Source organism: Ptychodera flava, chromosome 18, assembly GCF_041260155.1.
Source record: "Ptychodera flava strain L36383 chromosome 18, AS_Pfla_20210202, whole genome shotgun sequence".
Lineage (NCBI taxonomy): Eukaryota > Metazoa > Hemichordata > Enteropneusta > Ptychoderidae > Ptychodera > Ptychodera flava.
The window spans coordinates 8,623,896-8,650,429 of record NC_091945.1 but is presented as its reverse complement, the minus strand read 5'-3'; the positions used below and the strand labels follow the sequence as shown (position 1 = coordinate 8,650,429).

At 38.0% G+C, this 26,534-nt stretch overlaps 1 protein-coding gene across 4 annotated transcripts; it reads left to right on the top strand.

The window, feature by feature from the left end:
* The first annotated feature begins 972 nt into the window (after nt 1–972).
* On the top strand, nt 973–25,892 carry LOC139116771 (KAT8 regulatory NSL complex subunit 1-like). 4 transcript variants are annotated; one of them, XM_070679425.1, is made up of 7 exons: nt 973–1,285; nt 1,674–2,936; nt 17,633–18,456; nt 18,794–18,878; nt 22,146–22,390; nt 22,835–23,211; nt 23,880–25,892. In XM_070679425.1, the coding sequence occupies exons 2-7, from the start codon at nt 1,684–1,686 to the stop codon at nt 24,618–24,620; spliced, it is 3,525 nt and encodes a 1,174-aa protein (XP_070535526.1). In that variant the 5' UTR covers nt 973–1,285; nt 1,674–1,683; the 3' UTR covers nt 24,621–25,892. The 4 variants fall into 4 exon arrangements, with proteins under 4 accessions (XP_070535526.1, XP_070535522.1, XP_070535525.1 ...); XM_070679423.1 differs by having other exon boundaries at nt 1,020–1,285; nt 22,820–23,211; XM_070679421.1 differs by having other exon boundaries at nt 993–2,936; nt 22,820–23,211.
* The last annotated feature ends 642 nt before the right edge of the window (nt 25,893–26,534 follow it).

Sequence of the window (26,534 nt, the reverse complement as noted above, 5' to 3'; positions counted from 1 at the left end):
CTTTACATGTAATATGTGGTGTAAAGGAAATTACTTTCTGTCCCCAAATGACCCTAATTTCAATAAACTATCTGGGAATACACCACCACCCCAACCAACCCCAACCCCACCCATAGTGTGTTGTATTTCCATTGTTTGGTATGAGTATAGGATTGGACAAGTTTTCAATCTGCAGATTGATAGGTTTGAAGAATATCCAGCTGATCAGCTTTTAAAATCCATGACATAACTGTAACAAAGTTATATTAAATCACTGGTATATGTTCATCAACATTTTTCCTGGACAATTACATAACCCCACATTGCTTTATTATTATTTAAGTTAAGGTGGCTGTGTTTTCGTGTTGCAAAGTTTCACCACCACAAGATTTGGAATAATAAATTAAGCTTTAATTAAGATTTACAAAATTGGATCCACTAAAATAAACATTGTACTATTGTTCCAAACTGAAGAAGCATATGAAAAAAACAGCAGAGTTTGAATATTTTGCTATGAATTCTCATTGATGAAGTGAAATAGAACTACGCCTTACTTTTTATACTGAGGTTAGCCTCTTCCGTATTTATATCGATTCTAGCAATTGACAGCGCGCCCTAACAGAGCGTCGAAAAGTTGTCTGCAGCGTATTCAAATAGAAGGCGGCTTACACAAACGAATCAATGTCGCAATGACTGGAAATAGACGTATTCTCAACTAGCCAAGCCTTTTGTTTGATATTTCTCCCCGTACCTCTTCAGAGGTTGGCAAGCGTTTCTGGATAATACTTGCATTTTCAAAGTAGTTTTTTGAGGCAGAAATCACGTGAGTCGTATTTACAAATTTTCAAAGTGATCTTGACATAAGTTGCGAAAATTGTGCGTCTGCAATACAATAAATGTCTTTATTATGAATGGGGAGTAAGTGGGAAGGCGGGAAGTGCGGGCATACATTAGCAGCCAATCAGCCATTAGGCGGTAGAGGGGGGATCTGACAATTGACGCATGCCCAAGGTAAATGAAATCGCCCACATTTTTGTTTTGTGGTGGTCTTGTAGTTTTTTGCGAAAAAGGGATAAGCGCGCCATTAGACAACTTTGCTTCTGTGACATTTTACGAAAACTGGTAACCGCGAAAGTTTCAAACGACACCACTGTACTACAGAGAAGGATATCTACCATCACCCTGCGAAGTTTCAATACTGAGAGACGATTTTAAATCGGAAAAAGGTCCATTCGAAAAGTGGCATATTGGGTGAGAACAACGCAGAAGACGAGACTGTTTGTGCAAGACGTGGCCCGGTCACGTGGTACTTATCCCTATTATTTTTCTTTTACCCCAGATCTTGGAATTTCCTGAGAGAAGTGGAGGTTGCAATCAACGTTGATCACCGAGAAACAACCTTTCATATATTGCTTTCAGAAAATTTGTTCGAGCATAGGGTGTAAACATTTGAAATTCGAGGCCCAAAATTCGAGCAGGAAATCGAGCTCGAGTCACGTGGTGTTACCGCATTCGTAAATTTCTCTGTCTATTATGTCGCGGGTATCATAAGAGAACCGTGTTAAAGTCGCCATTCCCACCCATTGTTTCGGTGTGCCCGAGACTCATCATATTAACCAAGTTGTACTGTCATATTTGATCGTCAGTCAGGCCAATGTTTCTCACATTTTTATGTTTTCTCCGTTGTCGTTGAGGCTATGGTGCATGGCTGCGATGGCGCCCGCGCTCACTGAAGCAGCGGCCCAGCCTCGCAGTTTTAAACTCCCGCCGACAACTCCGTCTACGGAACACGAGGGAGCCCAAGCCACAAGTCGTGACAGTCCCGATTCTGGTCACCCCAATGGTAGCCTGACGTCTGCCTTCAATCAACAGAGTCTGGTAGGTTGTCGTGATCTAATTCAAGTTCACAATCAGAACGGTAACACAAATAACTATCTCTCCTCGTCAACACGTGCGAATCCAAGGACACTGTGTGCCAACTTCGACCCTCAGAAGCTTCGGAAAAATCTGATGGGTGAAGCGTTCAATTCGTCCATTCAGTTATTGAATGGCAATTCAACAATTCACCACTCGAATACCATGAATAATAATTCTTCCAAAACTCAAATAGGATCTCAGAGTCCATTAAAGTGTAACGTACCCATTTCACCCACTCTGCAAACTACTACTATGTCACCCCAGACCCCAACAATAGGAACAGTGACCACATCAGGGTCTCTTGCAAGCCCCAGCCCTACGGGAACGGACACTGAGACTGAAAATCGTAGCGATGACGAACTTTCCCCGTCGCCTGTCGACCGAAATGTTACCATGGAAAATGAAATTCCTTCTGAGTTACCAACTGTATCGGAAAATAAGGAGGAGGTAAATTCTAACCATAACAACAACCAATCAGAACAACTTGATGAAGTTGTGATCTCAGGTAAAATTGAGGAGTCATCCCTGAAACAACAACAACTGAGCAGACGGGCACTGAGGTTGCTTAGACGTCTTAGACGATTGCAGTACAAGCAGGTGGACAGTCATTCACATCAGCAAATGGGAGGCCTTGTTGAACATCAAAACCAACAGATAATAGCAGCCAACGAGCTGCTTGAAACAAATGGCAATAATGCAGATACAGTTGAACCAGCTACAGCGAATGTACCAAAGTATGATGGGGCAACAACTGAGACGCCTACATTACTTGGGCTTGTACAGCAACTGGAAAAAGAAAACACTGCCCTTCAGAATTCCAGCCTGTCCCGGAAAATGCCTAACAGAACTAATGGAAACCAGTCAACCAATCCTAGCAAGAGATTTCGGAGAGATGTGAGGGACACATCAAATCTTTTGAAAGCCGGAGTGAGACACTTGCAAAGCTGTATAGACTCTGATGCAACGGAAAGCAGTTCTGGAGAGAGTTGTGATGAAGAGGAGGGGTCTTGCAGTGAGAAGGGTCATACCCATGTACCAGTGTAAGTATGAACTAACCATAATTCATGATAAGTGACTTTTCACATTACTAACCTTGCTGTCATATAGACTCCATCTGCCCAACTTCTTGAGCCAAGGAAATTCATGTGGGCTTGGTGAATTCAAATATTTGTTTTGAGTGACAATGTCTGCACGATTCAACCTGAATGTACAACAGCTTGACCACAATTAATGCCTTCCAAGGGCAAACTGGTCCAATAAACACTGCAAGTTATGAATTCACAGTTCATTGACATTTGTCACTGCAAAAAAAATTGAAATGGATAGTAATTACCAGGAAGCTTTCACCTGATTCATGCTGTTTGTTTGAAGAATGGGTTCATTTTGTTATTGGGGAAAAAGAAAAGTAAAAGGCTTCTATGTGTATTTCAACTTGGCATGCCAGGACTGAAATAAAGCCTTGTCATAACATGATTAGATCAGATAAAACAGCAAATGGCATCTCATCCACTCGGGTCAAATGAAGGTCGCAGTCTTCAGTTTCTAACTGCCATGAATGAGATGGTCAGGACGGGTTAATTTCAACATATGGAATAAAGGGGTTTGTGAAAGCCAAAATGGCATGGCATAACATGTTCATAATTAGGTTTACTCATTCCAGAACCTTGACACGCTCACATCCTGCGCGTGGATTAGGACAGTATGTGAATTGCAAACCCTTATCATGGAATATTAGAGGGTAAAGTTATCTTCCCCCACTGGAATGATGTAATGAGAATTTCTCATTGATGATGTCACACTGTGCTTGTATTGCTTCAGAGTAATTCCAAATGATAATCCCAGACAAAAAAGGGAAACAGATGTTGGATAATTTTCACACTTTTGGTGCTTTGTAACTACACGAGAAATTATCAGTCTTATTGTTTGTTCTAATTTTGCTATATTTTGTAAACATTACTTGCAGGAAGTGTAGTGATAAATTTATTTTAAGAACTACATAGTGGGGAAAACAAATTGAGTTTGTGGGATATAATGGTTCTCTTGGGTAAAAATTATAGTTGCGTAAAAATCGAGTCTTGTAACACTATAAAAAAATAATTTATGTGGATAATAAAGGCACTAAAAAATTTTAATTTCACAAATTGTAGAAAGAGCAAATGTATACAGTCATCAGTATGCTTAGGTTTATGAACTTTTTGTCATTCAAAAAAATTGGTATGGCGACATGGTCAGATTTTCAGATGACATGTTTGAGAAGTGATTGGCAGGATAGTATTAGGAACAAAATCACAATGAATCTGGATCTGAGAATTTTTCCAGTCCTTAGAATAGTTGGAAAAAAGATAGCAAACATTTGTTGAGATGGAATCCTGCCCTCTTTAAATTCCTTCTATAAAAGGTTAATAGTATTGATCAGAAGGCAGCTAATCCTCATAATGCACTATACCCTGGCTTTCATAAATATCTAATGGGAAAGGAGTTCACTCAAAGTGTGTCAGTTGGTTGCCCTCATGTCTTTTGTGATGAATTTTTTTTTTTCTGTCTACCTAAATACAAAATTTACTGGGTCAAAATAGAGGGCAACAGTTGTGATATGAACCAAAAGCGATGAAATGGAATATTCCAGTAGGTAGCAGTATAATAGGTCAGTCACATGGGTGTAAATTGACCCCAAGGAGTGGTCTGACATTGTGCTCTGTGTGGTTTTGCCGGAGAGCTCTATTCATCAACTTTCACTTCCTTAGTACATAATCACTCCTGTTATTTCACTTTTGCAGATTTCTCCCATTGAGTCAGAACTATTTTTTAAAAAAAAATGCATTCCGAGAGAGAGAATTAAATCATGCAGTCAATGAAAATGGTACAAATACAGGTCAAATAAATTATGGTTCCATTATTATTATGTGACCAATGCAGTTCAATTTAGACACAGTTGAGATGGATTTTGCTAACTATTGTTTATTATTATCGTTGGCATAAATTCAAATTTTCTATTTTATTTACTGTGTAGTGTATTTGGATGTTTTCTGTTGCCCTGTCCTCCAAGGATTTTTGTATAATCTGAATTCTGTGGATGCATTACATAATCTAGGGAAAGTGCTTGGCTATTAATAGGAGATATTTCCATTAATTTACAAAATTCTGATTTTTTAGCATAGAATGATGTTTGCTCTCCTGTACCGTATAATTCTGCACATCTGAAGATCAATATATGAAAAAATTTACGGTTCTTGTACATCAGAAGTACAAAATTCTGCCCCGGGCAACTGATTAGTAGTAATACATGCTTTGGTTATTGCATATATTTGGTCAACCGCTTGATGTAACGGAGGTACTGGTAATAGAAACAGTTTTAAATCCCTGTAATTGTATAGGATGCACACTAGACATATTTTAGCATGTTATCCTCAATATTACATTTTTTTCCCTTTCCATTTTTCTCTGGCTCTGAGTCATTCAGTCTATCAAAGAGAAAAAGAAGTTGTGACCATATTGTATTGGCATTTTTGTCGGGAGACGTATTTTTACTGTTTTATTCACAGATAGAGCAATGAGGGTATTTTGTGTGGGAAAAAATGAGTACTAAAAGGTGCCAGAATTGAATATGACACTACATTTCGCGTCTAACACCCATCTTTGTCTGCACACAAAAGCTGAACCTTTTCAATTTATGTGCATCTGGGTGGGTGTGTTCAAAATGACAAATGCATACAGAGATAGGTCAAATTTACGAATGCTAAAAAGAGGCCAAGCACACAGGCAAATGTGTGATTAAGTTTTTTCCCTGCATTTTAATCTTTTGTGCTCTTGTGGAAGTCAAAAACTTGTTGGTTCGAAGAATTTGAAGACATGTTTTTTTCATCAAAAATTACATTTACATATGTTAGAGAAACCAGTCACCACACATTTTATTTTGATATTTCTAATGTAAATCATGTAATGGGTTTTCTTTTAGTAGGTTGCTAATTGTGTTAAATGTTTGCAGAACGTGTTCATCAGTCAACTTCACAGGTTTGCGGCCATTCATTGCAAAATTGGTTCAAAATATGCGTATGTTTGATCTTGTGACATGGGGGAGTGGATGTTCTGCCAAGATTTTTTTCAATGCAACCGTGGTATTTACATAAACCCCAAGAATGAGTAACGCGGTCAACTAGCTGCGTTAGAAATAATTTATGATCTGTATTTGAATGCTATTTATAGATGCTTACATCAGAGTCATGTGATGGGAATCCTGTTGTGTGACGTCATTAAACCTAGTGAAAATGAGAGTGTACTCAGCGTGTGTGTGTAGCATAAAAAAGAGGGTATGTTTTAAAATATTGGGAAAGTAAAGGTGAACTAAAAGAATTGTCAACTAGGAGGAGAAATATGAAGGTTTGCATTGACATGCATGAGACTAGATTGTTCAATATTCGAAATACCAAGCTATTTATAAGTGAAAAATTTCCCTGCAGCAATCCATGGTGTAGTCAGATCATGACAATGAAGTATTCTGTATGGTTGGCCTCCACTCAAAGAAATTTCAGTTGATGGTGTTTTTAAATACAACATATGTGCCGAGTTGCATGGCAAATTTTAGGAATATCCAGTCTGTAACATTGTTGTTGTCTCAAATATTTTACTGTACGGCTATTTTGAAACTCACTCCAAGGACTTAATATTGTTAAAATCGGGCGCTTTAGTTCATTACAAGTTAGTAATGTCCAGTACTTTACAAAATAAAAAGCGAAGTAAATGAAACAGTTACATTGTTGCAGCTCCATAAAATCCAGCCAGCCTGACCTTAGGTTTCATGTTTATCTTATCTGCTGATAAGGATTATCAACCTACATGACTGGACATTTTGCATTTGGTTGTGTACTTCTGAACTGTAACCCCCATGCTAAGGAATGTCCTGTAGTAAAGCACTGGTCGGCGTTTTATGACGACAGCACAGCATCGAAATTTGCCCATTGTGACCTCTTCAGTCATTGACTCTTGTAAGGGTTGTTGTCATGTTAATAGGCTCCGCCCATCATTCCTTGGAGGCTGAATAGTTGCCCCACTTTCAGTTCCACAAAGAGATTTGCACATGAAAACAAAACTGCTCCAAACAAAAAGAAAGGTCTTGTGTGCAAGTAATGTCACCAGGTGAGACAAAAACATTAATTAGCATTGATTAATGCACGACTGGCCTGGCAGTTTGCCTTTTGATTTGTTATCTATGGGGAACAACACTGAAAAATGAATGTACTTTGCTCTAGTCAGAAAAATTTACTGTTTTAGTATTGAAGAGCGAAGTACACGTATGCAATACACAAATTTTTGACGGAGTCAATTAGCTGATATTTGTGTGAGCCTAAAGACTGCAGCTTTCAACGCTGTTATATGAAAAATTCCATGATGAAAAACAAGCCAACATAGCAGCACAACAGACATTACAAACTGTTTTGCTGTGTTACTGTTCAAAGGTTTGCTATGAATATCACCAACATGAGATTTCATTTAGATGATAAAATTGACATATTGGTACAGCCTACTTGTATATTCAATCGTTACTTTTGTTTGCTTATGTAAATTCACAATATTAAGTGATAGAGAAGGTCTTCAAATGTCTTTACAGCTTTTGAAAGGGGAAACTACGAACAATTTTTTAGCTCGTCATAAAGACATTTTAAACCATCGGTTGTGGGAAAGAATTTACTGCCGGTGTTACATAAAAAATCTTACAAATCAGTTTGTGCAATTCTCACATGTACAGAATATCTCATGACAATTATTGTCTATCTGAATTGAACAGTCCCGGCATCTTGCTTATGTGAAAATAACCAAATACATGTCTGTGATAAACATAGGACTTGCAATTTCACAAACTTGAAAAGTAAATATTTCAGAAATAATCATTTTATGCTGCGTGAATTTTGTGAAGTCTCATGTAACTACATGGTATATCAAAAATTAGAAATTTAAGTACAAAATGACAGTTAAGAGAGTGTCATTTTGAAATTTCAATAATTATCTATAATAATCTAGATATTGTTAGGCATTGAACATTTAAGAAAGTTACAAGCAAAAGGAATTTCTTGATTCTTGATGATTTGCGAGCTAATCAAAAATTGAGAGTTCTTTAAATAACAGTCTCGTAATTTTGAACTGTGTGAACCGTCCTAGAAAAGGGGACGTGAAAATAAAGGTGAATGTCTGGGTCAAAAAATGAGAGATTGCAAAGAACACTGTAAGAGGAACCCTATTTGAATAATATTCAATAGAAAGAGGGATGTTCGGAATTGCCAGATCCATTCTCTTGAAATGTCAAGTTCTGACTTGCATCAGAAAATCCACAACTAAATTTTGAACATTAGATTTCACATTGAAGGATCAACATATCAAGAACCTTGAGGTTCTATCAGGGTTTGGGGGAGACAAAATTTACCGAACAAAGTGAGGGCAAATATGACTGCATAATAATCAGATCTTAAATGTACTGGTTTGATAATGTGACCTGTTCTGCATAGTAAAGTCACAGTAAAGACTGGCAAGGCTTTCTATACCGTATTGATCCAAATACAGAAATTTTAATCTTTAACATAGTTCAAATAATAACTAATCAAATGTTTTTAATATCTAAGCAATGAAGGATTGTTTTTTAAGGTAACTGGACTGCAGTGTGACTAATTAGCATATGATAGTTTCAGAGAATGTAATCCTGTGATGCCCTTGTTGTTAATACCATTGTAACCAACGCATACGACCTTGTCATGGTCACTGACCCAAAGACAAGACAAGAAGATTCATGTCGTTCTAATGCTATGCCACACTTATCATACAGCATTTTGAAGAGTTTTTACATTTTCCATTTGGCTATTTGAGTTTGCAGTTTGATTGTTGGGTGTATCTCAGTCAGCTTGCTTTTTGTCGTTAACAGCAATCATTCAAAGATGCCAGACAAGTTCACCTTGACGTGACTTGAAGTGTCTGTCTCATTGATAAACTGACTCAACATTAGATTTGCATAAGTCTCTAACTGCTGATGCCACTCTAATTGTCATGTAACACCTAAAAGAAAATAGCAGAGGCAAAGGACAGCATAAAAGACAAAATATCAGAAAACTGACAAGAAATAGTACACCACTATAAAGAGGAGAAATAGCGCCACTGGATAGACTCCACCCTAATGTATCCATGCTGAATTTTAATGTGTGCACGTTGTTTATGTACTGCAAACAACACCCTGGTTTGTTTCACAGTGCAAAGGGAGCTAAATTGTGAATCTGTAATCAAATTTCATGAATTTTTTTTGTCAAAAATTCAGATAGACTAAGATGATAATAAAATGTGATGATAACCACACATTTAAATCTCAAATTATACACGGTGATGATATTTCTCACAAACAATTTATAATACCAGCAAGCCGCATTTCTGATGATAGCTGTACTACAGAGAAGTATTGAAAAGTGAGTGCATTAAACAACCACATGATTTGATAATCATTGAAAGGGATAAGAATATGATAATGTATAGAAGTGCTGTCAGTGAAATCATCAGAGACTTTGACACATGAAAATGAAACTGAAATTTTTTTAGCTCATTTGGTTTGTATATAAATACCAAAAAGAGCTTATATGATGGGGTCGGTGGCGTCTGTATGTCTGTATATTTGTGGGTATGTTTTAATACTTATGAACTGTATTTCCTCATTGAATGGCATACCTTTTTTTTTGACACAGACAGTAGAGGCGCAAGGTTCTATATAAAAAAATTTCATGGTCATTCCAAGCAATCCTTATGTAAGTTTGTTTGATCTGTACTGTCCTTATCTTAGGAAATGTGTGTGGTAAGACTTGTTCTGTAATTTTCAAACGAAATCTGGTTTAGTCTCGGTGGTACACAGAGGTGATTATGCATGTCATACTGCATCAGATTAACACCTCCATCTGTGAATTTGATTCTGTTGATCACTTTCAGTGCTAAAGAATGTAGTGTCCTCATGAATTACCATTCAGTAAAATTGTCCGTGTCATCGTTGTTTTGCATATATTTTTTTCAGTGCCATTTAGTAAAGTTCGGGTCATGATAATTTGAATTTCAGATCAATTTTAAAAGTAGCTGGCTGTGAGTCAAAGCACCCACGCCTGTCTGCCAGCACATTTACCATTTCATGACGTGATAAAGGCATGGTAATACTGTATGCTGTAACGGCGTCAACCTTGGACATTACTGATTATGCTTCTAGAATGGACTGAATATTTGAGAGACTGAAAATAGTTTTCTCTCTGAACAAGGTTGTATTTTCACTGTGTCACCCCAAACCCATGTGTCGATCTCGGTCATATGTTCTAAATAAAAACAGGTTTGCCTGGGATAAATGTATGACACTTTAGATTGAGGTCAAATCATCTAATTATCATAACACTGCGTATTTCTTCATACTGAAAAAACTAAGGTCATTCATGACTTGCTGAGCAGAGTAAGACTTGCAAAAAAACTACAATTCCTGTGAGGCTGGTCTCACTTGCATTGCTGGCATTTTCCCAGGTTTGAATCTTGCACTATTTCAGCTATTTCCATATGGTTCACTGACAGTGGACTAAAAACATCTTGATAAAAGTTTTGATGTATTTTGTATAGTGCAACCAAAAATGATGTGATTTTAGAAAAATGCTGAGATTTTCAAAGTATTTATGATGATGCATGACAGTGTGTATTTTTAGACTGAAATTTGAAGGAGTTAGATCAAAATTCATATTTTGCAAATTAAGATGTGGTGTGTGTTGTAATCTATAATGTAGTCATAACAGGAAATGTTCATCTGTCTTTTTGCATGTGTAATCAAGCATGGAGAAGCAGTGGATAAAATTATTTAGAAATGATTCAAGGCATACAGTAAAATTGGGGCGTGAATTTGCAAATTTCCCACAATCCTATGTGATAGCACTTCTATTTCCCATGTGTAATACAGTAGAACTTGCTTAATGAAATCGTACAACGATTACTCATCATCAATGTTGCATTTAATTTACTTCAGATTGTTGGCTCTCCAAGGTTTCTGAAATTTGAGTCACCTGCTGTAAAGTAGGATTCAGACCCTCAAAAGATTTGTTGATGGTCTGCCCACAGACAAGGCAATATTGTTACAAGCGAGAATTCCCATGATGCACTTTTATGTGGGAAGGCATGTACTGAGTACACATGCATCGCTATCATGAAATGCTATCACCTGAAAATTCCACTCTTGCAGGTATTTGTTTATCAAATGCAAGGAAAGCATCCTTTTCCTCCCCCCTTCCAATGTGAATTCCCTGGCGCTGCTGAACCTGGCAGAATATTGAAACAGTGTTTGTGAAGCCATTGGAATCAAGTTTCGTAAACATTTGTGGAAAAATAATTAAGCAAATACATTTGACACAACTACTGTATCTTAAATACAGAGAATTAGGCCAAAGTAATTAAATTCTTTGTTTTGCGTCCCCACCCGCTTAGGTTTTTAAGGTTTTCATGAAAAACACACACAGTGTATTGAATAGGAAATTTTAGGACATGACCGCTTAGCTTTTCTGAACGAAAATTTTGTTACAATTTGGTATTTGCTGCAATCAAATTACATTGTGTTAATTTTCTTGTGTGTGTTTTTCAGCCGCTTAGACGCGTACCTTTTCCCATTTAGAATGGACGCAAAACAAAGAATTTAATTACTTTGGCCTTATGGGAAAAAATCATGTTTCCCAAGTTCCCAACTTACGAGAACTTTAATACAAGTACTTCTATTCAAAGCTAGGCTTTATCCCTGTTGCCATTGGTTTCTCTCATTGAGTATTGCACCAGGTCTGAAGATAATATGTCAGTTCACATGCTTGATAACTTTGTTGTCAGTCAGAACAATTGTTAGTCATCACATTAGAACCGGAAAAATATGGAATAGTTGAAGAGAGACAAAAAAGTGAGGGTAGGCCGTGCAAAAAATATTGCACTTTGGTCATTATGAGTAAGTGGTATTGATAGCCACAATAAGCAAGGACTGCCCGCCACTTTTACCTCTTAACTGGTCACCAGTATGTTACTTTCTGCTTTCTCTTTCAAGTTACTTTTCAAGCAAATCACTCCAGTAAATTTTGTGAGAAATGTGCCAAAAATCTTGTAGAGTTTGTGATTTCTGTTCCACTCCATCTGTATGGTTATCTAAGCAGTATAGTATAAGTGGTGTGCATGAGGGCAAAGTTCAAATAATTAAGGTAATGTGGCCTGTGACAAAATTTTCTGGATTCAACTTGTGACAATGATCAACTCATGATGTTGATGCTTAAATTCTAATAAATAGAACTTAGAAGTATATGCACAGGTATTGTGTCATCTTATGATGCAATACCCTAGGCATGTTGCCATCTATCTTTTTAGCCTAGTTCTAGATCCCATTTCTATTAAATGGGGCAGGGAACAAGGTTATACAGCTTTTATCGACCTTTCAAATATTGACTGTTTCGCACAATGCATTTGAATGTATTGGAACAAATCAGAAAAAAACTTTCAAAAATCCAATTTTCATATTTGAAGTATTTTATTCCAGTTGGTATGAATGAATGTTTCATTATTAGTTTGCTAAATTTCACACTGCTAAATCACACTTTACATTGGCGTAAGAAGCTGATGATCTAATAATATGTGAAGCCATCATTGGTAACATCTACTTTCAAAGCATAGCAAATGACTCACTTGTCCACCATTCTCCATTGAAGTGTTATCAAGTAAAACTAATTCCATACAACTTCAAATTTGTATGTTTTGATTGCTTTAGTTGCTATGGCTTGATCTAATTTATATAAGCTCAAAGGAATACATGCATTGTAATGATTTCGTTTGACCATTTTTAGTCTCCAAGGAATTCAGACAGGTTGTCTTATCGCCTTCACATAATTCTGCTTGGAAATTTTGCTTAAAAAATGTTGTCTTGAACCATGTTTTCCTCAGTATCAGTCATTTACATTTTCGCTGAAAGGGTGGTGTGTGAAGCAGCTTTCACGAATCCTTTGTCACAAAGGTGTAGTCAAAAAGGGGGAAGTGTAGGCAGTGTTATTGGAAATGAACTTTAGAATTTGACAAACCTCTTCAGATATCCCCACTGTGAAAGATACCATTATCTTTCATTTAGCTGTACTCTCACTGCTATGCAAATAATGGTTCATCGACACTATATCAGAGCCAGACTTATCCACATATAAACCCCTAAGTGCTGCAACACAAAACTGGTCTTGTACTAGGAGGGGCTTTTATTTCAGCTAGTCCCATCTTCTGCCACACATGCTTAATTTATGCTAATTTATGTATTTCGGATTATTGAAAACCATTAAACCGGTAACTCTCGGTAGGGCCCTACCGAGAAAAATCGATAAAAATGGGCGGAGCAAAACATAACTAATATGGTATCTTTGTGAACAAAAAGTAGCAAATTAAAACAGCTGGTTGAACACCTCCAAAAATAGAACGTGCACGCCACATAATGTAAACATTGACTGCACGGTGACTTTACGTATACTATTTTCACCCAATTTTACGGTTTACTTTCCATACGATACATCCACTCATTTCCCCTATAGGTTTGTCTTGAACATAGACTTTTTTGAAGTCTTACTGGAGCAGAGGTTCGGCGCGGCGTCGCCTCGGATTTGTACAAACCGTGATGACGTTGCCAGGCGATCGATCGACACTCCTTAGATCTCAGGCGTCATGGTATACGTTTCTCGTCCGAAAACGAAGCGTTTGTCATGTATTCTGCGCGTTTTTGAATGATTCAACGTAATGCGTATCAAGACAGTGGCAATAGCTATCCGCATCTTTGTATACAGGTAAACGATGCAGAAATCCAACGAGTACTTTTTCTGCCACGGATCTATTATCGGAGTTTTCCTCGGCTCGTCATAGTGTACATCACTCTTGCAGGGAGTCTTGATTGCAGAGTCGTATTTGCCTTGATAATGAAGCACCGTTTTGTCCAAACGCCGTCCTAGAAATGCCGCATTTCAGGAAAGAACGGGAAAAAATCAAAACAGTTCTAAAAGAACAGCAAATTCGCCTACTAGATGTCCAAATTTATCGAGTGTGGTTATTTCAATGGACGACGTTGGACATTTACCACAATGCTCAACGGCCGAGTCGTCTACCAAATTTTGTAGAGCTTTTGTCTTACAAACAATCCTTTCCTTATTCGACCTTAGTTTAGCGAGGCAGGGCTGTGTCTCCATTATAAAACGTAGTTTTCCACAGTTCTTGGATGGTAGTTGTAGTTTCCTTTTCAAAATTTCGTTGTCTCATGAACTCGGCGCTGTCGCGGATGGGAGGGTACCGACGACTATTCCCCCGGCTTCGATTACAAGTTTTATGGTGACCGAAATGAAATGTGGTGTCGATTTGTTGTCTTATGATTATTTCAAAAAGCTTCTGAAAAATACTTATTTTAGAAATCAAACCTGTTAATATTTAATCACCTAAAATAAAATCAGAATAAAGTGATCGCATGATCTCTCGGAGTATTCATTTCAATGTCCATCCCTCCTTATAAAATGGTGAGTTCTAGTATTTCGCTACTTTGAACGATCCCGCCAAAACGAGTGCACTGCACTTCTACACTCTCCACGCAGTCGCGATACTAGTCATTACAAACGCGTGGTAGTCAGAGTCAGACTGCTAATCACACTATGTCAGCTGGCTTTATGAAGTTAGCGGTCACTGATGAGCACTAGAGGTAGCCTCGGGAATTTTCTTTGCCAGGAATGAATTGGAGCTAGCTGTGATGGGATCGAGCGCGGACATTTGAGTGCAACTTATGGGACTGATTGGTACGTGACCTCAGCTGCCGCCGGCGCGACGTTTGTCAACTCGACGTCTGATCAGCATAAGTGACCCAGCGGTGACGACCGAATATGCCGAAGGCGATAGCAGGCGTAAAAAAAATCCCGGTTTTGTCAGCATATTGATTCTGGAGGCTACTTGTTTTGTGTCACATAGGCATGCACGGCTTTAGATCGGGAAAGAAAATGTATATCACTTTTGGAAACACCTAAGCGTAAGCGATAGTTACGCATATCGCATTGCGATGATTGCACTTACAACAGTACCTTGACTCGAGGGTAAAACTTGAAATTTGAAAAGAAAGACAGAAGATATGACAAAGTGAGAGATCATGCCAGAATTTGTGCTGGTACTTGTCCGTGGTCTCAACCCGAACATACCAGACGTACTTTATGTCGGGCATAAATGACAGTATAGGCCTTCCTGTCTGTAAAATGTACGGCTCAGGTAGGCCAACATAAATGAAAACGGTCCTTTTCAGGACCAACAAATTTTCCAAAAAGAGAACTACCTAATCAAATGTGTTTGCATGTATTTATTATACACAGTGTGTGTGCGTTTGTATCTTTCGGTACGCTCCGAGTATTTGGTGTTTTTTCCCGCGTTGAACAATCAACGCTACGTACGTAAAAAGTAAACAAGTATCGCTCATGACTCATTTGCAATTTGCATATCATGTCAATCATGCAGATTCAAACTGAACATCGAACGTTATACCGGCGATATTACCGGCAAATATTTTATCCTTTTTCTGGTTCCAGACGTCATTTCAAATTTAATTTCGTCAGAAACCAAGTATATTGTGCTCCAAATACTTATACACATATCCCTCAATTTCCAAGAAAAAAATTAATCGGTAGATTTCTAAATTAACGTTTTTTATGGACGACGTCCAGAGCGTACCGAGTACGTTTGAATATCCCACCATTATGACCACTCTCGTAGGTTCTCGCGCTTTTATACGGGAGTTGGGGCTTTAATACTTTTCATCATTTATAAAAATCTATTGACATCCAAAGAAATTGTAAAAGAAAAAAATTAACTGGCATACCAGTTCTTATTATATTGATAGCCAACGGACAGCAAAGCTCAGCAATGATTTTTAATGCTGACAGTATCTTATCTTGCCGTTTCAAATTAAACTGATGACACGATCCCTTGATACACAAGTGACAATATAGTAAAAGTTCAGCTTGAATTATATCATTAAATTATAAGTAAACTTGGAACAAACATGTGATGTATGCTGCTGATCAGCATTAATTAATGATTAGAGCATATTGTAAACTGGAGCCGTGAACATGCATTTGAATGTACATGAAAGCAACTTGCATGTTAGGTGCTAAGATCAAACCAGGATTTAGGATGTGAACAGAAATGAAAATCGGCAGGTGTTAAGGTCAGAGTCAGGACTGCTGTATTAGGTAACGGGGCCACAGAGTGTCACAGAATCTGAGAGTCAGGGGAACTTCAATGTCGCATTACTTTAATACCTTATGTTTCTTTGCTGTGAAAAATAATTTTACTAACAGTAACAATCCATTATACTCTTAGCCTATGCATATTGAGTGAAACTAGGTTAGAGGCTTCTACAGAGATGTACAGCATTTTCAAAAATCCTTTATTGGGAGGGGCTTATACACAATCAGGGGGGGTTGTGTACTTGGACAAGTGTGGTGTTCACATCTCTCTCAAAAGATGCAGTATGAATATACCATATTACAAAATCAGACTTGCTTCCAAAACCCTTTTTGTCATTCCAATGGCTGTTGGCATCAAGGATTTCTAAGTGGATGCCACGTTTCATATAGGATAATGGATTGTATCAAATAATAGCTTTCTGTCCACATTTGACCTGCAGACACAATGTCAACATACAGGCTTTAGTCCTTTGATCTACTGTCCTCACTGTAAGATGTTTGCAACATTTCATTTATACATCCAAACTAACTTCTGTTCCTGCACCACATAAACCTAGTCAATAAGGAAACATTAAAAGGTATACAGTCACCTGTAATCTAAATATGCCCATATTTGGTCAAAGGGGCGTTCCTTCGTATTCAAAATGCCATGTGAGGGCGCTGTTTTAAAAAGCGGCTACCCGCTTAAAATCTGTGATTGGTTTAGATTTTCTCTTTTCCATGGTAACTGTGGCAAAATTTGAACAGGTGACAGTATACCTTTAACCGTTTCACCACCACCATGGTTTAGCCTAAAGCCATTGTTATCAGTGATGATGTGGAACTGTCCACTGGGAATTAGGGGTAAACAGGTTGATTTGTTAGCCATGTCTAGTCTACTGTATCCTTTGTTCTACCAGACAGTATCACTTTCCCATCTGCCAAGTCAGTAAAAAGCAGTATTGAGCCAAAACCATTTGTATTTTGACCCACTTGGCTTGGTCTGGTTGGTTATAGCATCTTTAGTCCATAAAAATCAAGTTTACAGTATTTGTTTTCAACAGCCTTCAAATTGTTCAATGTTATGTTAAAATACACCATATGGAATATTGTGTGCTTCACTAATTTTAACCATCTTGACCTAATGGTGGAATATGGACTTTGCAGGAAAAGGGTTAAGCCTCAACTTGTAGCCGTGCAGGGTGGCATGCCAGAAAGATGGGCTAAACCTAATTGGTGGATATGTCTTGTGCAACATTCGGGTCTTGTTCAAGGCAGCACTTTGTAAATTTGTATGTTGAGGCTACTGAAATCATGAAGTCTCAAAATGAAGAGTTACCATAAGCAATAAATAAAACACAAGTTTGCAACCTTATATCACTCCCTTTATACACCAAATATGCCAAGGTAATGATTGTTCAAATAATAACAGCCTTGGACTTGCATGGCAATTAACTGTCATCATCATTCGGCACAATTAGTAACCTCATTCTATTTGTTTTTCTTGACAGCCATAGGAGAGCTCTATGGAAGTGGGCAGTAGACAGGGCAGCAGTAGCAAGCAGGTGGACGTGGCTCCAGGCGCAAGTCTCTGACTTGGAATACAGAATAAGGCAACAGACTGACATATACAGACAAATACGAGCAACAAAGGGTATTATCTCTCTGGGCGAGCAGTCACCCCCTGACGATCTCATGAAACTTAGGACTAGTCGGCTGGCGAGGAAGTTGTCACCGATTGAGGCAAAAATTGCCAAACTGGAAAGTCGAAACGACCTGTCACCGTCCAATCTGTCAACTCTCATTAGCAATGTGGATAGGCAGACAGCAAAATTGAATCAGTCACTACAGAACTTGTACTCACCGCTGCAAAAGGGCATGGCAAGGTCACCGATACAGAGCATGGCAAATTCTCCCATAAGGGGGAAATTACCAGGAACAAAGCCAGTGAACGGATATGTAGAGAGCCCCCAACTCTCAAACGACTCCTCGTCTGATTGTGAGTTGGGGGACCCAGCAAACAAGAGGATTAGAATTGACTCCAGTAAAGGCATTGCATCGCCGCCTGACATCAGCTGTACAGCTGCAAGGACGAGACCTATACGAACATACAGAAAGCGCAAACTACTTCGTACATCTAACATCCATCAAATGAGTCGGAAGGCACAAAAGTTGTCGTCTGTGAGGTGTGGTTGTTGCACACCCATCACGCCATGTGTGATGTGTGGAGGACGGTACAACAATACACAGACTGTAGATCAAGATTTGATGCCACTTAGTGAAAGAGTATCTCTTCTGGACTACTCCTTCCATCCTGTTCTTTCATTTGAACAAGGTAAATATAGTAAATACCGTAGTGGCCTCAGCTATATCGACTGGACCATCCAGGAAAGGATGTTTATTAAACATGAATCAAACTGTCGCATCGATTGAGCAGATGATGTAATTATCTAACGATCGAAATTTGCCATTGAGAAATTTTTAACATGGGAGTGTGCAACAGCTGATCCAACGACTGCAGTCTTTCCATTATGTGATACGGCAGGGACAAAGATTGTGTTAACTTGATGACAATGTCTATGCCATTGAAATGAATGCATTTTGCATTTACTTGAGGAGTCACAGTCAAAAAATAATAACCATGAGGAGCTTTTCTGTTTTTTCTCTGACAGATATGCCTCTCTCTGTACACTTTGAAAGACTTTTGAAAAGTGGAGACTGGCAGAACAGACAAGCTTCAAAGTCACCTTTGAAAAAGTAAGTCCACTTAAACCGCTTATTCGCACACATTGTCTTTGAAATTTGTACCTTTGTTGGCAAAATTTGAAGAAGTAACATGTCGGTACAATATTGAAAGAAGTGATTAATGCTCAAGGGATGGCAATGAATAAAATTGAAGGTGAAAATTTGCTCACAGATAAATGTGTTCCGTAGAATCATCCCTCTTTCCAAGCAGAATATTGATGAACACCTACCATATTGCCTTCCTGAAATACTGCCTCATGTAATAAATTCAATTATTCATGTTTACAACCTCTTCCAATACAAAGACAATTTTGATATTTTGCATGTAGCAAACCACAGAATACTTGTGGTCAGAGAAAATGAGACAGGTCATATCAAATGAATTGTCACTTCAAGGTGGTTAAGTTTGACGATAGTGGCCCTTTACCAAGTCTAACTCAACCGGGCAAAACTGAATATTTATCTCTGTGGAGAGCTGATTAACTTTTGACACCCTTACATTAGAACTTTGAATATCAACTATGCTAGTACCTGTTACTGTAACAAACTGAAAAATCTTACAATGATTCAAGTGACTGGAGATGACAATTCTATGTGCTGTATGAGTTCATGCCTGGCACTGAGGGTTATCTCATCACTATGACATAAAAAACCTGCAGTCTCAAAGAAAATGGTATTTCCAATTCCAAGGAGAACTGTAATGCTATATTGAACATTCTGATAAGCTCAGATTTCAGGCTGCCTTGCTTGAAGATTTACAAAAATCAAAAATGCAAAATGACAGTTGGCTCTTAAACTTCATTCTTGTGTAGTTTTGGAGAAAATTATCAATCATAGACATTAGGCTGGTTTAGATGGAAAATTACTCCATGGATAGCTACGAGTGAGTAATCAAAGTTGAAGTGTTCTGTGAGAACAGATCTGTTTGTCAGGTCCACTTAAACTTTGGAACTGTGAACCATCATGAATTGGTGCACTAAGACTGAATCAAGCCCAGTGGTACGTGTGTGAATGCATGTATCAGTGATTGCAGACAGGGAGGACTAGTCAGTGCTTTCAACAGGTTTGAGAATAGGCTCCACAATGTGATAAACCATGATCAAATAATGTAGGCAGGCTGCTGCTTTATGTAAGTACACCACACCAATCGAGCTTGCATAAGTTAGAAAGTATGAGAGGTTGAAATTTACAAGGTGTGGGATAAACTGTACTTGAGTCACACGTAATATTTTATGATAATGCCAGTCAATTATTAGAAGTGATTAGCGATACAGATATGAAGTGAAGGTCATCGCTACATGAAATTTCTACCTTTGAAGGTCAATCTCAAGATGTCCAATTCTCTTGTCATGAAATAAATGATTGGTGATATTACATTCTTCAATATCTGTGTATTCAATGCAACCAAAATATTAGTTATGGAATTACACTGAAAACCAATTTAGTCCAGTTCAGTAAAACAGATATGTGTGAAAATGAGATTTGTTCCTCTCATTTAAAATTCACTTGACTTTCATTTCTTCAAAATTTTCACAGCAGAGATCCTTTCAAATTCAGGTTGTAGTTGTCACGGACATACATTTGTTCAAAATTCAGTCAATGAATTTGTGAATAAAAAACAAAGTGTATGGGAATTTTGAAGATGGCCTTGCAGATTACAATAAATGTCAGGACAGCTGTGCAGTATGAATACCGAAGGAACCTAAAGTTTTAAGTACTTTAAAACATTTTTGATCAACGCAGCCTGCAATGACACCCATCTTGAAAATTTACACAGTTCAAAGGTCCGATTAAAAGGCCAGTGACAGGTCTGCAGAATTCCACTCCTTGTTTGAACAGGCACAGAGAAAACAATATGTGTCAGTGTAAACTGAATTTGCCAATCGGACTTTTAAAAGGGCCTTAAATTTTTTTCATGATTTTAGATGGTGATAGTTTTGCTACCATACTGTAACACACATTTTTAAAAAAAATTTTCTTTTTTACACAAACAATGAGAGTTTATTTGATTGCCATTGTGAAGATGGAAATTAGTTTAGATTCTTGAGGTTTAAAGTTGCCAGCCATGTGGTTACATGACAATTTTGAAAATTAATCCATACAATGGATTTTAACATTTCCATCATCCACTATCCACAAGGGATTGTTTCCCAGATTTTCATTTTGGATCTGAAATCAGCATTACAGTAAAAATTGTTATATGCCTTCCTGTTCATTTGATAAACAGAAAGTAGCTATGTTGATCTTCTCTTTTTAAAACAAAGCTGCATCTTATCATGGTTTTGAGAATTATGAGTGGCTAGATTCTACCAGAGACTGGTGATTTCTTACTGGTGGAGAAATATGTACAGATGTTTCAAATATGTAATGATAGGTAGAAATTTTTCATAATTAATAATATTTCACACCCTTGTTAGTGTGAAACTATCCTGTATTACTGCATTTTTGAACAACTTTGCTGATCAGTTTCATGCTGTTAGGTGGCATTTAAGACCCATTGCAATTTACGGTCACAGTGTTTGGATAAAGATGTCTGTGGTTTATGTGGACACACCCACAATATATGCACGCCCACACATACCTGAGTAAAGCTCAACTACGGATGTTTGTATTTTCACTGGGAAAAAAGTCTGGCTATTCTCACCCAATTGTCTGGCTGTAAATTTTATGAAGTGGAAAATTGAGCATTAAATTTAACTTTTCACGTCTAAAATGGATGTGACAGTGTAGTAAACCTTCACATCAACCTGAAGTGCTTCTCGGGACTGACACTAGAGACGCCTTCAGTCTTTGTAGATGCATCACCTTCTATTAGCCCTGTTGCTACAATAGACTTTCAAGAAACACAATATTTGAATACATATATATTTTCCAGGGTGTCGGAACATATAAAAAATGCCTTTCATTTTGTGAAGTTTGATGAGTACCAAGTACATGTAACATTTACAGGGTCTGCAGGCTCCTGGAAAGTCCTTTAATTTTGAAGCCTCCTGGAAAAATCCTTGAAAATGAAATTGAGTTCTGGAAAATCTGTAATCCGCCAACGATTTTCTAAAATTAGTAGTTAGTCGTGATATTGCAAAAACGACCAGTAAAATTATATTAAAAAATGATATTTATTAAAAAGATATTTGGAAAATGTTATTTGGGACCTGAAATGGTCCTGAAACAGTCCTTGAATGTTATATGAAATTCACGTGACTTTAAGTGTATAACCCAGTTTTTAGGAACTCATTAAAATACTTGAAATTCATGCTGTTGGTGTGTTTTATCTTGCAGGAAATCATCACATCTTAGTCAAAGTCAGCAAGCAAGGAGGGCTAGTCAGAAACTGGCCAAGAGTGCAGCTGCGGCCTTGCTGACCTCGGCCAAGATGAGGAGTAACAGAGCGGATGGAAAGTCATTGGCGCGATCCCATTCACACCCGTCATCGGCGCCAAACACTCCCAAAAATTCTGGTGTGGAATCAAACAGACTTTGTCGAACTGATGTCAAGAAACGCAGAGCAGCACAGCTTGCCATGAGTAAGTTGTATTCCGTAATTGTTGTTTGTACACGGTGTCTTTGAAGAATTCAGGTTGTTAACCTAGTGTGCCTGTGTATATTATAAAATGCAGAGCTACCATCTATCAGTGATTAAGGTTTTAAATTAACTGTATCACCTCTCAACGACATGATATTCCTCAACAAATTACTATTCCTAAACAGTGTTTTCATATTTCTTTTTTCTCTAAGATAATTGAAGTGAACTCTTGGGTTGTGAATTCAATGGAAATAACAGCTAATCTGACCCCCTGGCACCCGTATCTTCAGTCATTAAATTTGAAAACTGTATCTATATATATCAAAGACATGAAACGTAAAAAGAGTTTTCCAATAATGAATGCAAAAGAAACACTAATATTTGTGTCAAGTCAATCAGTTGTAGTACTCTATCTTAACTTAATATATAGTTCCCTCTGTTGCAGTTGCTCTGAAGAAGAATCGCAACAGATGCCTGTCACTGCCAACCCTACACAGCAGCAAGCCAACATCGTCACCAACAACACCAAACTCTGTCTCAACCACCAACAAGGAGGGTTCCCAGTCGATGCTCTCTGCATCCATGCCAGCCAACTCCTTGCAGGCCTACATGAAGAAACGACGGGGAGAGAGTGCGTTTGACATCAACAACATCGTTATACCGTACTCCATGGCTGCATCTACGAGAGTGGAAAAACTGAACTACAAGGAAATCGTGACGCCCAAGTGGCGGATACTTGAACAGTATGACCAACGAGCTGAAAATGCTGACAAGGAAGACAAGGTCATCAACAACATGAAGGTCGAAGAGAACGAACAAGAAGTAAGCATTTTTTTTTGTCACTTGATTGTCAATCCTGTGTGCTCTGTTGTAAATGCATAGAGATATATATCATGTTTTACAAAATCATACCCTGTATTGTCATTGATATACCTCTTTTGTAATTTTGCAGTTTCAGTTCAGTATGAATTGAAAAACAGGCTTTGCTGTCATAATACTGGCCTGTTTTTCCTACATAGCAAGTAATCTTTCTGTGACCTTTCATCAAATTAAGGCTTCTTTATCAAAATATCCAGCTTGCAAATTGGTTTTCATTTGCCCTCGTATACAGGACTGATATTGTATCATATCTGTAGTTAGGAAGGTAGACTGTTGGAGCCAAATTTGGAACATGTGCAAGTGGATGTTTGCCCACAGAGTTTGTTCCAGTACTGGGCAAGCATATGCTGTGGCTGTAAAAATTGGCATCTGTAACCATAAACTTCATATGCTATACTGTGTCTGCTTGCACAGGGTGCACTTAATGGTATCATTTTATAGAAACACACTGGATCATCAACTTTCATTACGGCTGCATTTCCTTTCCTTAAGCTCAGCTGTGAGCGTATGACATGGAAAGAGCTAGTTTGAATATTCCACCCTTTAACATTTAAGCAATTGATGTGGATTTAACAGTGTGAAATAATTGTGACAAACAATTTCTTTTGCAGTTTGAGGATTTGTCAGATGAACTCATTGCTGAACGTCATGCCATATGTGAAGTCAATGAACGTCGGCGATACCTTGGCTTTGTTCAGAACAACAAACGCGGACGTTCTCGTACGAACAGTGGCAGTGGAACCCCAGAACCTTGGTCTCCTGACAGTCAACAAAATGAAAACTCTCTGCCCAGTCGAACAAGTGCAACACCCTCGCCCCTAAATACACCAAACGAGAGTAAATTGAAGAACTCTGAATCTATACGACGACGGGCGTCATCCGAAAAAGTGTCGGCTCAAGCAAAGTCGGGAAAACAACATGAGACACATGCAAAGATGGATAAAGATAAAGTACTGTCACCACTTGAAAAGTCACATTCATCAAAAAGCCTGGATTCTGTCGGTGATGATGCGGATGATTGGTTTATTGTCTTGCCATGGGACGCACGAATATTCCCACTGTCTGAGCAGGAAGTAGCTGCAATGGAAGGCAACTCTCCACCACCTTCACCGAAACAGTCGGCAGCAGTCAAGTCAGAAACCAAGATGGCAACGAGAGCATCAACACCGGAACTGACTAACAGCACAAAACCATCAGAGGGTAGTAGTCGGGTAACCACGCCTGACTTCGAGAATGAGTCCGCTAGCGATGACGACATTGAGGATCCAAACGATCCCGAGTGGACGGTCATAACACCAGATAGAGGAAATGGGCACAAACCAACAATTGTTTTGAAGTTAGCAAAGAGGTGAATGTATAGAACAGGATTAGAAATAACTGATATACACTATCTTGTATATAAAATGGAAAAAATTTCAAGATGTACAAAACAAAATTTTTATTCAGACGGCTGCTTTTTTTGGGGCAATGTACAGATGGAAATAGTTGCATTTATGTCAACACCAAGTTAATTTGTTTATTGGTGACCAACGTTTGTTGTCTGTATGATTTCACTAATACCACTTCAAAGTTTTTCTGTGCAAGATATAGTGACAACAGAGGTGAAAAATGTGTTATAATGGAACATGTGTGCATGTTTTCCTCTGCTTTGATCAGAGAAGACGGCACATATAATCCTAAACCATTATGCAGATTTCTTTTCCCTCGACCGGTTTGAAGTTGTTCCAAAGTAGCAAAAATGACGAATCAGTGTGATTAGTGATTCTTGTGGTGAAAAAATAATGGAATTTTGTAGTTTCATAAAACACCAGAAAAACAATTAAAAAGTGGCTCATTGAAAAGAATATAACATACCAGTTTCCAAAATCTGACATGTATGTATGTAGAAAGTGTTCTTTCACCTGTTAACTTTCTTCTATGTATAAAGTTGTTAACTGCTATTTCTGGAGGGCATGGGAGGGGGGCTGCCCCTCTCTTAATAGCTTTTTGTTTGTTCATTAAGTGACCAAAAAAATTGTTTGTGAGACAAAAAAAGTATATCGTTGTATATTCTGTGGAACACCCAAACTGCTTGATAAACATATATGGACGACATAGTTCTGTGGTGAAAATGTATGGATGACACTGCTCCTTGGTGTTTTCACTTCGTAAAGATTTAAAAAAAAGAAAATGGACGTGATCGTGTCACTCAAGGTTTAACTTGGGTAACTAGAAAAAAGCAAGGAAAAAAAATCGAGTGTTCTGAAAGTATTTGAAGATTTTTGCCTATGTATAGAGCATGTGATATGTTAAAAGACAACTTTTTTTCGTTGCTTTCCGCTCCCCATGTAGAGTGCTATACTTTGTGTACATTGTTTATTCTCTAGCCAGGAAATTTGTAGTCTTATATGGAAAAAAGAAAGCTGTAATAAAAAAAAGTCTGTGGAATTTGTGTCAGTATTCAGCACAAATCTAGCAAGTGTCAGAGACTGGACATACAAATAACCTGATAAAGCCTAGCATATAGTGCCGAATTAAAGATAGTTCTGCAATCTCAATGTTTTATCTAATTTCCTATTTCTTGTTTGTCCTGTTTTTTTTTGTATCTTAAAATTAAAGAGTGTGTAAATACGTGCGGGAGAGTATGTTTTGGCCTCTGTGTGTTTTTCCCATCCAATTGGTACGTGGTACACATTGTGCACATTTGGGTATGATCTGCCAAACTACTATTTATTGTAAGCTAGTATCTGTGCATGGTGACTTCTCAGCCTGACTGCATAGAACATTATTAATGTGTTTCACTAGGTACCAAGCAAAGTTACATGTAGGTAGGCCAAATTGGCCATAAGCTTCTGTTGACTGTCTGATCAAACTGGATATATTCTCAGACCCTTATCTGAACGCACCAGCTTAGAAACCTGTACTACCGTACCTCTTTTCATTATGTGCTTCGGGTGTCAGCGAGATCACAAGTCTTGTCATACCAGTGGACGGACTGCAAACATTCACAACCGACTAACCTATTTAAAAAATTACTGAAATGTTCTCGTCAACACCTTTACGCAGTCTGAAAAGAAACCAAGGTAATAATTAACATGTAACCACTCGTACCTTTAAGTAGCACTGTAGTCAAATCATGGCTGACCTTTGACCCCATTTCCAGTATAGGGGTCAACTTCACTTCAAAATATGTCATTTTATTAGAATTCCAAAATTGCCGAAAAGGGGGTTGGTCCATGCCATAGGTTATCACAGTACATTGTGCAGTAACAATTTTCTCCATCAAC